The sequence below is a fragment of the Camelus dromedarius genome, chromosome 3 (genome assembly GCF_036321535.1).
Source record: "Camelus dromedarius isolate mCamDro1 chromosome 3, mCamDro1.pat, whole genome shotgun sequence".
NCBI classification, from domain to species: Eukaryota; Metazoa; Chordata; class Mammalia; order Artiodactyla; family Camelidae; genus Camelus; species Camelus dromedarius.
The window spans coordinates 48,112,063-48,127,708 of NC_087438.1; the positions used below are offsets into that span (position 1 = coordinate 48,112,063).

At 45.3% G+C, this 15,646-nt stretch overlaps 1 protein-coding gene and 1 long non-coding RNA gene across 2 annotated transcripts; one reads left to right on the forward strand and one right to left on the reverse strand.

Moving 5' to 3' along the window:
- Window positions 1-970: 970 nt before the first annotated feature.
- TMEM174 (transmembrane protein 174) lies at window positions 971-5,293 on the forward strand. Its single transcript, XM_010974990.3, has 2 exons — window positions 971-1,695; window positions 1,885-5,293. The coding sequence occupies exons 1-2, from the start codon at window positions 1,061-1,063 to the stop codon at window positions 1,988-1,990; spliced, it is 741 nt and encodes a 246-aa protein (XP_010973292.2). The 5' UTR covers window positions 971-1,060; the 3' UTR covers window positions 1,991-5,293.
- Window positions 5,294-11,029: 5,736 nt separating this feature from the next.
- LOC116149473 (uncharacterized) lies at window positions 11,030-14,713 on the reverse strand. The gene is made up of 3 exons (XR_010380471.1): window positions 14,625-14,713; window positions 13,151-13,316; window positions 11,030-11,174 (listed from the first exon to the last, which is right to left on the reverse strand). It is a non-coding gene; the product is annotated as an uncharacterized LOC116149473 (long non-coding RNA).
- Window positions 14,714-15,646: the final 933 nt, after the last annotated feature.

The following is a 15,646-nucleotide window of genomic DNA, read 5'->3' on the forward strand; positions in this document are numbered from 1 at the left end:
CCCTGCCTTAGGGCAAGAGGGCAACTCTTTTCCCAGACCTTGAGCTCACGCCTGCAAAAGGGAGCTGATACAATATTTAACCACTTGTGGAGAGACACCTGTTTGGAGAAAATCTGTCTAGGAAAGAAAGAGGGCTACGGTGACTATAATGTGGAGGAGGCACTTCATGGGGCTGTTCTGAAGTTCTGTAATTACGAATGACAGCTAATGACATTGAAGGGCAAGTTTTCTTCTCTAAATCAGCTTGGGTTTGGTTGCAAAACACAGCAGGCTCGAAAATGCAGCTGCTTGCTTCACTTCGGAAACCAGGGACTGCACTCTCACCACTGGGCAAGGGTCTGAAGTACGTGTCCCTGAGACCCCAGGTCAGACCTTATGCTCTGCCAATGGTGTGGTGCATGGAGAGGCTTCCTAGGCTGTCCTTCCTCTCCTACGGCTGGCATTATTCCCCAGATGTTCAAAGCAAGGGCCCTTGAAGCTGGTCAGGAAAGAAAAGGACCTCAGAGCTTTGCGAGAGTTCCTACGAAAGTTTAAGTGTCATCACAACTAGAGATGCCTGAGGTGCGAAGGAAAACACAGACAGTCATGAAACAGGTATCCACCTATTTCTAATCGGCTGCCCGGCAGGAAAGCTGGGTTAGATTCTTGAGCATGTGGTGGACATATCAAGGGCCCCTGAACCACCAGAGGCCCTGGAGGTCCTCTGCCTTTCTACAGTCTTGATTTTGGTAGGTTGCAAACAGCCTTAGAACAGTGTCTAAAGCATCTAGAAAAGTGCCACCTAACACAGAAGATGGGGTTTTGAAGGAGCTGAATGAATGAATGTGGATGAGATAGTGCTTGTCATTGAATTGCAAATCTGAGGTGTCCAATTATTGACAACATGAGAAAACTTCAGGCTTCATTTCCCAGACCTTTATTCTTCTAAACAAAGTTCAGACCTCTGCATGTTATACTCTGTTAACCACAGAAGCCCAAAGTTCTTCCATAACTAACCTGGACCTGTGATTCCTTTGCTCTGCTCTCAGGAGCTCTCACACTCCCTTTTCCCTCGAGAAGCATGAGGACGATGGAGCAGGGCTGCACCCGTTTGGAGGACTTCCCTCTTAATGTGCTTTCAGTCACTCCTTACACACCCAGTACCGCTGACATCCAGGTGTCGGACGACGACAAGGCAGGGGCCACCTTGCTCTTCTCAGGCATCTTCCTGGGACTGGTGGGGATCACGTTCACCATCATGGGCTGGATCAAATACCAAGGAGTCTCCCACTTTGAATGGACCCAGCTCCTTGGGCCCATCCTGCTGTCGGTGGGGGTGACGTTCATCCTGATTGCCGTGTGCAAGTTCAAAATGCTCTCCTGCCAGTTGTGCAAAGAAAATGAGGAAAGGGTCCTGGACTCGGAGCAGACGGCGGGAGGACAATCGTTCGTTTTCACTGGTATCAACCAACCCATCACCTTCCATGGGGCCACTGTGGTGCAGTATATCCCTCCTCCTTATGGCTCTCAAGAGCCCATTGGGATGAACAGCACCTACCTGCAGCCAGTGGTGAACCCATGTGGTCTCCTACCGTCTGGAGGGTTGGCAGCCGCCATGCCAAGCCCTCCTCAGTACTACACCATCTATCCTCCAGAAAATGCTGCCTTTGTTGACGACCAGGACTACCCTTCCTTTGTGGATGGTGGAAATGACAGGTATGGAGTTTGCAGAGGGGACATTCCCCTTCTACCTGTCGCAGTCACAGTCTATGGCTGTGTTTGGTCTGGAAGGAAGGTGATGAGAGAAGGCAAACCTCTGTGTGGCCCATTGCCAGGATGGTGGCATTGGTTCTGAGAGTGGTGCTGTGGGCTGTAACAAATCTGTGCTTTCTGCCCCCATTTCAGGTCCAGCCCTGATGCTGAGCAGTTGGAAGAGACACAGCTGGGAGATGAGGACTCTGCTTGCTTCTCTCCTCCTCCCTACGAGGAAGTATGCTCCGTCCCTCGCTAGAGACTATGAGGCCAAGGGAACAGCCTTTTAGTATTGTTGCTGACACTAAAGTGTTCTATGCTATGACCTTCAGACGTTAGACAGCAGAGCAGCCCAGGCAGCCTGACGGATACCATTTGGGCCAGGGAAAGGGGAAGTGGGAGGTAGAATCTCTCTGACTGGGAAGAATTAGGCTGGGGTGGGGAAATTCCCTTCCGGTAGAGCTAGAAATCCCCTGCATGTGGTTCAGGATCAGGAATTTCACCTGTTTATCTACCACCCATCCCTTTCCCACTAGAAGGCACTAGTGTCTTAATTGGAACTCCAGCAGCCAAGGGAAAAATCAGTACTGCTGTGACTTTGGGAGTTTCCACTGTGGTGAGAGTAGGGGGTGAGAAGGAAGCAGGGAACGGAAAAAAGAGTCAACCAGAGGTTTCCCAGTGCCTGTTCCCAGGCCCCAAGGGGATTTGCATATTTAAAAGAACTTGCCATCTGGTGTCCCTGGAGGACTCTGGGTATCTTAAAGGCTGCAAATAAATAAATAAGTAAAATGGAATAAAATAAAATAACGTCTCCTATTAGAATAGTATTAGATAGCTAGGTAAAACATACAAAATAAATAGTAATAGGACAACTGTCAATAAGTCCTTACGTTATCACTAAGTCACAGCGACAGTTGGCCGCTGATGTTCTCTTCGGCAAGGCTGAGGCTCGAGGTGGCCACTCCAGGACAGGGCTGGTGCAGGACATGAACTGACTGGGCCCAGTGGCCAACAGAACACAGGCACTTCCCTATGCGCCCACAGATGAGATCTGTTGAATTAGAATAGAGCTGCCATGGAAAATCACAAATCATGGAAACAGTCTTTATCATAAAGATAAGTTCACCTTCTTTATAAAAAAAACTTTGGTGCCCTTAATCTCCCTGAATCTGGATTAAATAACCAGAACAGACTCACAGATTTTAGGAGAGACAGGTAAAACCATGGGGGTTTGAAAGGAAATATTTCCCCTAGGCTGCAAAAGTAAGGCTATTCAATTGGTGGCTCATCTCAAAGGAAAATGGGATTTAGCAATCCTTTAAAGTTTTGGTACTGTGTGTGTATTTGGAGTGATTTTTAGTAATTTTTATCAGAAATAACTAGTTTTTCAAGCATATGATTAAAATTAGCTTGGTATATTATTTTGATTTGTATTATACCTTAGGGACAAAATCTCTTTACATGAGAATTCATTTTCAGGTTTAACGATAGAAGGTGATTGAAAAATATGATTCAGTTTACGGAAACTAGCTTTATACTCAATGTATTCATGAAATGCGGGCTTCCTGGCTGAGGCCCATCAGTTTTGGGGAGGAAGTCTGGTGACAGGGACATGGTGGAGCATCACGGTGGCGTGCCCACCAGCAGTGGCTGCACACCTGCTTCCCTCACCTCTTTCCTGCCTCATCCTCACCCACCGCACAACTTTATATTCCTGGATTGGGGTTCCAGTGAGCATCAAGAGTGGCTCAAAAGGGAAAGAGATGTCAGAAAAGGACATTCGAGTGTGAAGATGGGAGGCTAGGACAGCCAGTTAGTCTCAGTGATGCCTGGAGTCTGATATGCAGGGAAGGGGCCTTGGGGGGTTTTAGCTCCAGGAGGCAGAGTCATTTAGCATCAACTGTCCCTGTTCCAAAACAAAGAAAAAGTGCTAACATAGAGGTAATTTATGCTTCTGAAGACTGTGCGTCAGAGCTGACAGCTCAACGTGGGAGGTGGAGCTCAGAAAATAGGAACTCAGCACTGATTTATTGAGCATCTCCTCTGTGTCAAGACCTGGGCATCGAGTGCAGACATAACAGTGAAGAACCAAACCCACAGAAGAGCAGATATGGCTTCCCTGGTGGATCTTCTGGTCTAGAGAGGGAGACAGATACTGACCACTTATTCCCAGATACCCAAGAGGGATCCTGGAGCCAGAAGAGGGATTTGGACTAGTTGGGAGGGTCACCAGGGCTTACTTGGGAAGCTGAAGTCAGGGCCACTACCCTGCTCTACCCCGGGAGCACTGTTACATGGACAGCCGTGCCACTGGACTCTCTGAACCTCTGAGGACTGTGCTGGGAGCTAAAGGACCGGTAGCTGGTGCTAGACAAGGAGGAGGATGGGAGGCCTGGCAAGATCCCAGAGTGGGAGGCGGGGTTAGGACACACCTGGCAGGCTGTGTAAACCTTTTTATTCCACTGCTGCTATAGCCCTTGGAGCTGCCTTCTAGTACCTAGGTACTCATATCCACAAGCTCTCTGGCTTTGAGACAACCCCACCATTCTCTCTTTCTCTCTTAACTTGGGGGTTGCAGGGGCCAACATGACAGGAAGCCCACTGAGTGGCCCCTGGACTCTGACGCCAGGTCTTTGCTGGTCTCTTGGACCAGAGAGGACACACTCCTGGCAGAGTTTCAGGTCTGTTGTCTGGGTATTTGCCTTTTATCATTCTCTCTCTCAGTCTCTTTTCAGGGCTGAATAGAGAACTGTGATGTGGGGATAGTGAGTTGGGGTCTCTGGTCCTGGCTGTGCTACCACCCTGAGATTACTGGTGTGGGATGCGGCCCTGGCTTTCGGCACATGCTCAAAGGTCCAGTGTCCAGGCCAGGACCCATGGGGCATTGTCAAACATCTTATTCTGTGTCTGCAGAGCAATTGGGAAGCCACTGAAATATTTTAATGAGGAGGGAGCTGCGATTAGAGTCTGAACACTTGCTAGTTAGGACAAACCAGAGGCTCATAGGCTGTGATATTGACCTTGCTGGTGAAGTCCAGATCTCAGTGACCAGAGTACCAGGAGACATCCGTCTCCTCTACCCACAGTCTTTGCTGGGGTGCTGTGGCTGGGCTCTACACATAATTCAAAATAAAGCTACAAGGTCTTGTTAAAGGAGACAGATTTCTTAAGAACTTAACGTTAACATCTCTCGGGAGCCAATTTGGGCTGGGCCTTTTGGCTGGAGACATTGATGACAGCTGATGGCCTTGATGGGGCATTCAAGCCCAGGAAAGGAGGCCCAAGCACCAAGGGGAAGAAGCTCTCACAAAGCCCTTACACTCCTTTCTCCTCTTGTGCAGTGTGGCTCTCGTCCACTCCCTCCTGCAGGCCCTGGGAGGTAGGTACCCTGCGGAGATGACAGTCGTCTTCCTTTTTGCTCCATTGAGCCAGGCACAGGTCTAAGTTTCAGATGTACCAAGAGGCTCTGCTCCAAAACAGCCCTTTAAATGCTCTCTCCACTTTTTTTTGGAGGGGTGGGGTGGGGTGTACGGTGTAAAAATAAACCTCTTGTTTGTGACGAGCTGGCCTTGGGTGTCTGTTTTCAGCTTCTGACCTCTGGGGCTCCTCTTCGGCCTTGCTGACTCTTAGGTCAGTGGAGCAGGGCTGAGCTGAAGTCCCACACCTCTGGGCAGCTGGTGATCCCCCCCAGACAGAAGCGTGCAGATGCCCTCTTACCAACCAAGAGAAGAGAGGTGGGTGCGGCCGAGTTCCCAGCAGTGTCCCCGCCTGCCACACCAGGCATTTCTCCAGAGCCTGCAGCTCACACCTTTTGGCCGTCACCAAGGCCTCACGCAGAGCCTTCTATATAACCGATGCTCGGTTCCTGTTGAGTAACGGTGTGAAATGAATAAACGAAGAACTTTTCAAAGAGATTACAGACAACCACTCTAGTTCAACTTAGCTCTTTTTTTTTTAATTATGAAAAATTTCAAACCAATACAAGAGTAGAGAGAATAGTATATGAAGCCCTATGTACACTCTATAAAATACAACACCATTATTACACCCCCAAATTTATAATAATTCCTAACATCATCAAATATTTAGTCAAGTGTTCAACTTCCTCAGTTTTCTCTATTTATTTTATTTCATTTTTACCTCTTTGTTTGAATCAGGATCCAAATGAAATAAGCTTTTTGCTAAATGCATCCTACATTTCCAGCTCTAATATACTACGTTTTGGCAGGCAGACAGTTGGCAAACTATTCACAGTAGCAGATTTATATTTATTAAATTTCACTTTCCAAACAAAAATGTTTTTCAAGATATTTCACATTATTTCCCTTTCTGTCAGTTACCTGAAACTCTAGGATTCCCCTGGAATTAGAAACTTATTTTTTCTACGTTTAGCATATTATCAGAGATTTTTCTAAGCACACTGCTGGGGAAAAAAATGACATGAAAAGAAAAAGAGATCTTTGAGTGTTTGAGAAATATCCGTTGCATAGTAGTTTCAAGAGTTTCAATAATATCAAAAAACTGATAACCGCCAGCATTTTTGGCTTGGTTGGTGAAACATTTTAGAAAAAAAAAAGTTCTTCCCTCCAGAGACCATAAAAACTCATTTGAACATTTCAAAAGTGAGAACCAGAGTCTCCCTTTTAAGAAATAAAATCTCTTGCTCTACTTTAAAATATTACCTGGTACAACTGAGCTCTCTGAGGTCACTGACTGTGGGCCTCTTACCAATGAGTTCTCAATTCTCAAATTAAAAATGAATATATTTTCTGGACATGCCTACAACTCTTCCTTTGAAGGTAGATATGTGTGTGTGTGTGTGTGTGTGTGTGTGTGTGAGTTCACCTACACTCTCTTATTATAGAATGTGATTTATGGATTCCTTGCTCACTCACTACTTGTAAATCAACCAGAGTTTTATGTCCCAAGCAGTCAGCAGTTGGTTATAAAATCAACAGAGAGCTGTACTAAATAAACCCTGACTGGATTGCTCTTAAGAATTGATGACATATCAGAAAGTGAAGACAACTCCATGGGAATGATTCTCACCTGCCTCTGGGATACCACAAAGGTCTCAGATATGGGAATTTTATTTGTCTTAAGCTTTTAGGAAGATTAATCACCAGATGAACTGCAAAGGAAATCAGTTTTCTAGGTTCCAGAAGTTTTCTTACAACAAAGAATTTGTCTGCCAGCATAAAACTTACACATGTGTAAATCATAGACACAAATATGTGTGCTGGGGTCTGCGCTTACACACAAGGGGCTGGAAATGAAGCTTATGTGATTTTCCTGTTCTAACCTTCCATTAGTTTAAAAGAACACTTTTTTTTTTAAAAGGGGATGTGTATGTCTATACTCTTTTTTTAAATATATAGAATATCTCTTGAAGAAGACATAAGAACTGGTAATAATCATTTCTGGGGCAGAGGATGGGAGACATTTTTCACTTTACTTTATGCCCATGAATGATTTTTTTTTACCAAGTTCATATATTGCCTGTTCAAAAAATTATTTTCAGAGTACAGGAAGAAGAGAAGGAAACGATCTCTCTCCATGTACTTTTACTGTTAACCTCATCTTCTTTAGTCCCAGAGTACATAATTTTCATTGCCACTGCTGCTTATATATGTAACAGATAAACACACACAAGACACATAGAAACAAATGTGATACGCATACATACATCTTTGTGGACGCAAATGCATTGTAATAGGAATAACACTTCTGCCTGCACACACACACACATAAGGTCTCTGGTAGGGGAAAACAGAACAGTGATTGTGTGTATGAAAGAATTTTCACATAAATATGTTGTTGCTGAAGTCCTCAGCCAGCAAGGTAAACACTGACCAATGTCAACGTAACAGCAGCATACAGAGTCATGAATCTGATTCCACATAGTTCTTCCTTTGATGGTTCTTCTCAACCTAGCCTCTACCTTCACACTTGGAAAAAGTGTTCACAGCAGACTGCAATTCACTTACCAAAGAGCCATCACCTTTGGACCTTCAGAGGCGAAACTGAAGTAAACTGATTCCTTATCAGAAGGAGCTACAGGAGTTACCTTTGCACCATTTCCCCCTCCTGGTGGGTGCGGGAGGGAATCACACCCATAGCAGCCGCCCTTTCCCTTCTGCTGTTGGGCTGGGGCTCCTCCCTGAGGCTTGTGGGGCTGGCCTGTTCCCACTTCAGCTAGGAAGGACGCCCTGATCCCTGAACAGGAGCAGCAAAGACATGCTTGGAATTTTTCAGAAGGCAAGCAGATTGCCAAGGGAAAACAAAAAGCTCTGTCTACAAAGCTCAAAGTGGACAGGGTTAGACTAGAGGGTGTCTGTGCCTCATTAGAGGCCCTTGGAAGCCACGGTGGGGGTGGGGGCTCACCCTGGGGGTGACCTTTCTGGTCCCTGTGCTCAAGTGACACCTTGGCTGACTTCCCAGCTTACTCTGTGGTCCCCAAAGCCCCATGGCAGGAGGCACTATAGTTACCCACTCACGTATTTGGCAGACATTTTTTCAAAATGGAACAAAGTGAGCCTGTCACTTGCAGGGAAATAACTGACAGGATTTGTTGCCAATGATAACATTCAACCTCTCAAGTGAAAATTAGAATTTCTGAAAACTTATATTTGCCATTGTGAGCTTGACAACTTCTCCAAAAGTAGACTTGCTTTTGAGCTCAGTATTGATATTTTAAAATGTAATTTTTAAAAATTTATATGATGAAACAAGTCACCATTTGAAAGGTCAGCATAACTCAGTGAATGAGTATTTTCCACATGGCCACGACACGATATTACAAAATCATGTGTGGGAAAAGTGCATTCAGTGTGCAGGACAGACCAATGGATTTTAACGTGCTAGAGTACGAAATATTCATTGATATCATTTCAGAGTCCACATCACAACCAGCCTTTGGGAAATTACCATGTGGGTTTTGGTCTCGTAGCCAAGAAGAGTATCCACAACTGTCTGAAAAGCTTTTAAAATGCTTCTATACTTTCCAACTACACATCTGTGTGAGATGAGATTCTCTTCATACAATTCAACCAAAACAACATATGGCAAAGATTCAGTGCAGAAGCAGATATGAGATGTGAGAGTCTGGCTGTCTTCTGCTAAGCCAGGTATTAAAGAAGTCTGCAAAAATGGAAAACGATATCATGTCTCACTTTTTTTTTTTTTTTTTTTTTGCTTTGGAAAAATATGTTAATTAACACAGCAAGGGTTTATAAGTGTAATTGTAATTTTTACATTTAAAAATTTTGAAGGTCCTGGGGCTATTTTAATTTTTTCCCAGCTTTACTGAGGGATAATTCACAAATAAAATTGTAAGATATTTACAGTGTATAGTGTGATGATTTGGTACATGTATTATCATTTTTAAATGAATAAAAAAATATTTTATCCTTTTTTGGTTTTAATTTCTAATGTGGTACATGGTAAATACTAAAAGGTATTACATAAACAAAAATTCTTTGAGTTCCTCAATAAATTTTATGGGTATAAAAGGTTTTCAAGATCAAAAAGATTGAGAACTGCTGGCCTATGTAACATTCAACATACTGGGGGGGTTGGGAGAGGTGGCAGTGTGCCCAGTTCAAAGACTACACTTTCAAGCCTCCTTTGCAGCCAGGTTTGGCCATATGACTAAGTTCTGGCTAACTGGATATAAGCAGAAGTTTTTGGAAGGGGCTTCCTCGAAGACTGCCTAGAGAACAGATAGCTGGGGAAATTCCGTTTCTGACTTTCTGTTTTTCATCCTTGAAGTCTACCGCTTGTGTATGACCCCAGAAGCTTCAGCAGCTACCTTACACCATGAGGTCACCTTGAGGATGCAGGCTACTTGTTGCAAAGATGGAGCAGGAAGATAGAAGAAGGCCATGATGCTGCATGATTATTACTTTAGAGTCCTTTTTTTTTTTTTTTTTTAGATTATTAGAGTTCTTTTAAATGAGAGAGAAATAAACTTTGAAATGTTGTTTAAGCCACTATTATTTCAGTTTTTCTGTTATATGTAGCAAAACCTAATTCTGTGACAATGTGCTAAGATCAGCTACAAAAGACCCATTTTTATGGGGATTATATATTTATTTCACAGGTATTTCTAAGATTGGGTTTTATTCCATGTCAACCACTGCCTTAAGGTGTGATGCTGAAAAAGCCTTATTTGGGGTTGGTATTCTAGGCACTCAGAAATTCATTCAGCTCCTTGAGCAATGAACATTGAGGAGCCCATCCTACTGGCAGGCAGTGGGCCAGGCACTGGGGAGCCCTTGTGGTCCCTGGGGGGAACCACCTTACTCCAGGACCCAGCACTGCCCTCACTGCTCTGCTGTGGGCCCCACGTTAGGATAACAGACTATTCTCGGTCTGGAGAGAGAAGCAGACAGCTTGTCACTTAACTGGTATTTCCAGGACATGACTTAAAGTTGTCTTGAATAAATGTCATTGTCACCCACACTCACTGAATCAGAATGTCCCGAATAAACAAAGAGGCTTCTCTCTTCCCTCTCCTTAATTTTGATCGGCTGACATATCCCTGATTAGCCACGTCAGTTGCTGAAGGCTCTCTCCTGCTACATTATCAACATAGTAACTGGCTGGATTTGGAAGACTAGTTGTAGGAGGCCGACAAACCTTGTCCATGGAACCATCTGTAACTAAAATCCTCCAAGCAAAGGCAACTTTCTGTGAAACCTCAATAGTCTCTTCCCTCCTGTTACACAGTCTATCACCATTTATGGGGGGCATCATAGGTGGGGAGTAGATGAAGGAGAGATATACAGAAGCCTTACAAAGGCCAGGAGATTCCAGGAGGGACAGCATCTTTGCAGTAAGCAAATCCCTCCCAGGCTCCTTGGGTTTGGGATGGATTCAGGCCAGACCTGATCACTGCATGGCCTGCTGAGGATTAAACATGATAATATTGTTGATTAAAAACTATAAACTCTAGAGTTAGTTATTAATTCATGCTCCCCTGACAGGGAAAGCAGGTTCAAGTAAAAGCCTTGGCTGAATTAGAAGACTGCCTCTGCCACTTATTGGCTGGGTGACCTTAGGCATAATGCTTAACTTTGCTCAACACAAGAAATAGTTATGTCCATGTTTTTGACTAATGCTGCTCGCTCTAGTAGATGGACTAAAATGGGCAAAAGATGTGCTGACATAATATAAGAGATGACTTTTTAAATTAATTTTACCCTATCCTCAGATATCACTTAGGATTAGATCTGTTTTCATATGACTAAACCCCTCAAATAACTTTAACTTAAAGAAGATAAATTTATTTCTCTCACATACAAAAAATCTGAAGGTAGGTAGTCCAGGACTGATGCCTCCCATCAGTGGCCTATTCTTCTGCCATCTTCATTCAGCACCTGGCTTTCCTCTTCAATTGTCTTGTGATCCCTGATGGCTGCCGAAGCTCCAGCATTATGTCTCTATCCCAGAAGGAAGGATAAAAAGAAAAGATAAAACGACACACCTCATACCTGACTCAACTCTTTTAGAGAAAGCCTTCTTGGAAGTTCCATGTCTTCCACTTCTACCTCTTTGACCAGAATTTGGTCCCGTGGCCATACCATGCTGCAAAGGAGTCAGGGAAATGTAGTTTTTAAAAATTACTGTTGTTCTATTACAAAGGGAAACAAGTAGACTAGATGTTGGGTAAGCAACTAGCAGCCTCTTCCATACTTGGTTCCCTCTCTCTCTCTCTCTCTCTTTAGTTTAGATTCAAATATCTACTCAAGAATTTGGAACTTTTCAGAAAATGTTTGTTTTAAATCCCTCTGCTGAACCAAAAATATTAACTTTGAAATACCAAGCATAAATACACATGCCAGATGCAAGGTTTTAGCCAAAGAAGTTAGACTAGTAATTTTAGAATGACAGATGCACTCATCAGCGGGGGAGCATCAGTGAGTTACAGAGCATCTAAGTTGTAAAATAGGCAAGCCTTTGACTGAACCTCGACCCAAAGGACTTGGCTTGTGTCACATATTTGCCTCATTTCTCCAGGTTTCTGTGGGATTTTTGGTCTCCCCCATCATCTCATTTGAAGGACATTAGTTGTTATGGAAACAGTGACATTAAATTTCGATGGCAGGATTTGATGCTATTGACATATGCAAAACAAAGTGAGTTTATTCCAGAAGCTGTGACTTAATAAACTCAAACTGTTCAGAGTTTAACTTGCTCCCTGAATTTAGGGTGGTGGGGTGTGGGGTAGGGGTCGGGTAATGTGGGAAGCCAGACACCTCTGGGAGCTGCCACAACTTCTTTGGGACATTAGAGCTATATTTAGTGCAATTAAGTTGCTAATTCAGTAAAAAATTGCACAGTTCCCTTGAGGCCTGGGAGAGTGAAATGCAGCTGCTAACAGTGGCTGATTTATAATCAGGGAATGACCTAGGCACCAGGGGAAATAAGCCAGATTCTTCCGAGGGCCTAAATCACTCTCTCAGCCAGGCGATCAAAACAGCATGCTCACCCTGGGCGGAGCACCGGAGCTGGGCAGCCTCCAAAACCAGGCTTGCAAAATTCCCAGTTTTCAGCGGGATTAGACCCCTGCCTCTACCGCGTCTCTCAGAAGGATGCAGGAAGTGTAAGAGAGCCTTCAAAGGCTCAGAGGTCAGTACCTACGTTCTCCTTAACCTCAATCCCAACCCTCGGGAAAATCAGACTCAAAAGGCAGAAAAGTATGTATTTCATCAGTGATGTCTCCTACTAGCAAGTTCAGGTCATTGAAGATCACGTATGGGAGCGAGCAGGGCCAATCTGAAGTGCGGGTAGGTTGTATACCACATATCCCGAGGGGACGTCATTCACAACATAGTCTGATTCAGGGGTTCTCAAAGATGACTGCATATTAGAATCAACTGAGCAGCTTAAAAAAATCCCAGTGCCCAGATTGCACCACAGACCAATTAAATCAGACTCTGAAGGAGGGAACAAGACATCAATCACCTTTAAGTCCCCCGAGTGATTCCAGTGTGCAGCCAAGTTTACAAACCTGTGTTCTGACTCACGTAGACTTTGATGTGAATGGCTCCTCCTGCAGCTTGCTGGGGACAAACTGCACAGACATATGTCACAGGCCAGGGGGTGGAGAAGTGCAGAGGTGACAGAGGACAGTAGGGAGATGGGTATGTCTTCTGGAAAGAAATAAAAGGAAATCTAGAAATTGGGCCTCAAACCAGCAACCTGTGACTGGGGTGAAAAATGAAGGCCCTGCATGATTTGGGGTTCCTGAATGGCTTACATGATCCCAGATTTCACTTTTAATCTGCCCCAATTCCTGAGCAGCATCTCTTGGATATTTCCTAAGACATGTATTTTATGAAATTAAAACAGCAACCCACATGCAAGTGTCACTTCAGAGTTTGCACAGCACTGTTTCCATACCCGTCATCCTTACCGGGCTGCACACCTCATCCAGACTCTGCCCTGGTTTGTGGAATCGGAGCCTCTTTCCCTCTCAGGTCCTGATGCCATTAGAACCAGGACTGGTTTTCCATTTATGCTTTCTGCTGGGAATTTATTTTCTTTTCGTCTTCTCTGAGTTTTCAGTCCCTGTGGGAAGACTTAGAGGACAAAGTTTAAGGGAGAAACCAGCATTTGTGAGGCTGCCTCATCCTCACTCAACTTCACCCTCGAGCTGAGGCCCCAGGTCAAAGGGCCCTGCCAGCCTCCCCTGCCCTCACTGAAGGCCGGGTGTTTGGAACAAGGGGATCACCCCGTGATACTGTGGGCCTTGTGCACAGGTGAGCGGTGCAGCGGCAAACCCCACTGGGGGGCCAGAGGTCAAGATGAACGTTCTAGGCGCTGAAAGGGAGACAGTGGCCCTGGACGTGTGGTTAAATAGTCGTAAATTTGGCTGAGGGTTCTTCTGGCCTCAGTCCTCCCTCAGCCTTGTCAAAGGCCACAGTCAAGGAGCCTCTGACACTGTCCTGGACATAGTCCTGGTCCTCAGGTGGTTCTCAAGCTCACCTGCAGCCGCCAGGCCTCTGGCCAGCACACAGGAGAGCACAGGAGTCAAGAGCTGAAGTCTGTAGCCAAAGGCTTGGCCCCTTACTGGCTAGGGGACTCTGAGGACACCCCCGACACTGCCCTGCCTCTGTCTCCCTTAACTGTCCAGGAAGGGTTTGGGCCTCAACGTTGCCATGAGGTTCAGCACAGGCCCAGAGCCCTGGGAGGAGCCCTGTGAGGAGGTGATATCCTGGGCCTGGCCTCCGGGACTATGACTTCACTGCCTTCACCAGGTGAAAGCAGGCAGATGGAGCCTGGCCACACTCCAGGTCTCCCCGGGCCCTGATCTGATGGCTGTGTGTGTTTCATGGCCCTCGTGATAGCTAACACTTTTAGCAGAATGCATTCGAACTCTTATGTTGTGCTTCAGTTTTTTTTCTTTTAGGACACAGAATGGTGTTTAAGAAAGCAGCTTCTGGAGTCAGAACAGACTCATCTCTCTCCATCACTCTGTTATGGCTTTGGCAAGTTCTTGTGCTTCCCAAGTCTCAGTTTCCAGGTCTGCAGGATGGAAGGAAGCAACCCTGCTCTCCAGGTCAGAAGGTTTATTGGGAGAATCAAAGGATATGATGCCTAGAATATAATTAGCACCTGATAAAAAAGAGCTGATATGACTGAGCAGTCTTGTTTACATCTCCCCTCCCCATGGGCACAGTCTAAAGGGTCCTGGGCCCCCCGGTTTCCCATGGCAGTTCCTGCCAACTTCACCTCTGCTCAACCCCAAGGATCCCCAGAGAGCCTCATTTTCTCAGAGTTCCCATTCCAAAGTGTCCCTGCCTGATCAAAATTCCTTATCTCCAAAAACAGTTCTTGCTTCCTAAGGCAATACCACTCAAGAAAACATGCTAATAATCATCACTTACCTTAATGTACCCCACGAGGTCCCCTCTCTTTTCTTCCCCACTGCTCCTGTGGGCAGACCACGTCCTGTTTCAGCAGGGCTGGTGTATTCGAAGACACCTTGGACATTTGCTCCCAAGCGTGCCACCCCACCCCCACCCCACCTGGCAGACTGCCCCGCCCAAAACTGAGGGCTTAGGAGGGGGCCTTGCACCAACGGGCAACTCCAAGGCCTAATAATAACTCACCACGGCTGCTGGACTATTTTGTGTTTATTGTTGGCCCCGAGCACCACCTACACCAATTTGGTATCACTGTTTCCATAAACAAATACTAGTCTTCAAGTAGGAGCTGAAAACCCCACAAAAGGCAGCTGAATGAGGCAAACCAGTTCCTTAAACAATGGCGACGATGGTGTGGGGTGGCCACAAGCCCGTGTACTTATGTTCTAGATGACTTCTGTATCTCAGCCACGGCTCCCCTGCTAACGAGGAATGAGGAAGTCTGGCGACTATGAAAACAATACACCACAGCCTCACATATCCTAGGGGAACCTATATTTATACACAGAGACATGACTCTTGCATTAAAAGTTAAGATGTATTAATGCGGTCCTGCATCTGGGGCATGTGTTACTCCTCAACATTTCAAAGAAAGCATTTGGACTGAAGTTCTCTACAGAACTTAGAATAGACCCTGGAGTCCTGCTCTCAGTCACTGTCTGTAGCCCTCATTTGGCACCCAGAATAGGTTCTTCTGCTGGCTGCCTAAATTTTTATGTTTAGGTGTTGAATATAAGCTCCTTAAGGCAGGGGCTCTGTTTTATAACAGAGACTTTGATTCCCCAGAATCCAGCACAAGGTCTTACATACAGAAGTAGGGGTTTATGTTTCCTGATGAACAGGATGACGTAAGACCGCCAGGGAGAGATAAGAATCCACGTGACAGGTAATATTGGAATACATTTAAGAGCATCTTGTTCCTGGACGTCCTAAAAGGACATTAACTCATTCCCACCTTCACATCTCAAAGCGTGGTCCATGGA

Coding starts and splice junctions, on each gene's coding strand:
- TMEM174 (XM_010974990.3), top strand. CDS start 1,061: ATGAGGACGATGGAGCAGGGCTGCACCCGTTTGGAGGACTTCCCTCTT. Junction 1,696..1,884: donor GTGGATGGTGGAAATGACAG/GTATGGAGTTTG, acceptor CCCCCATTTCAG/GTCCAGCCCTGATGCTGAGC.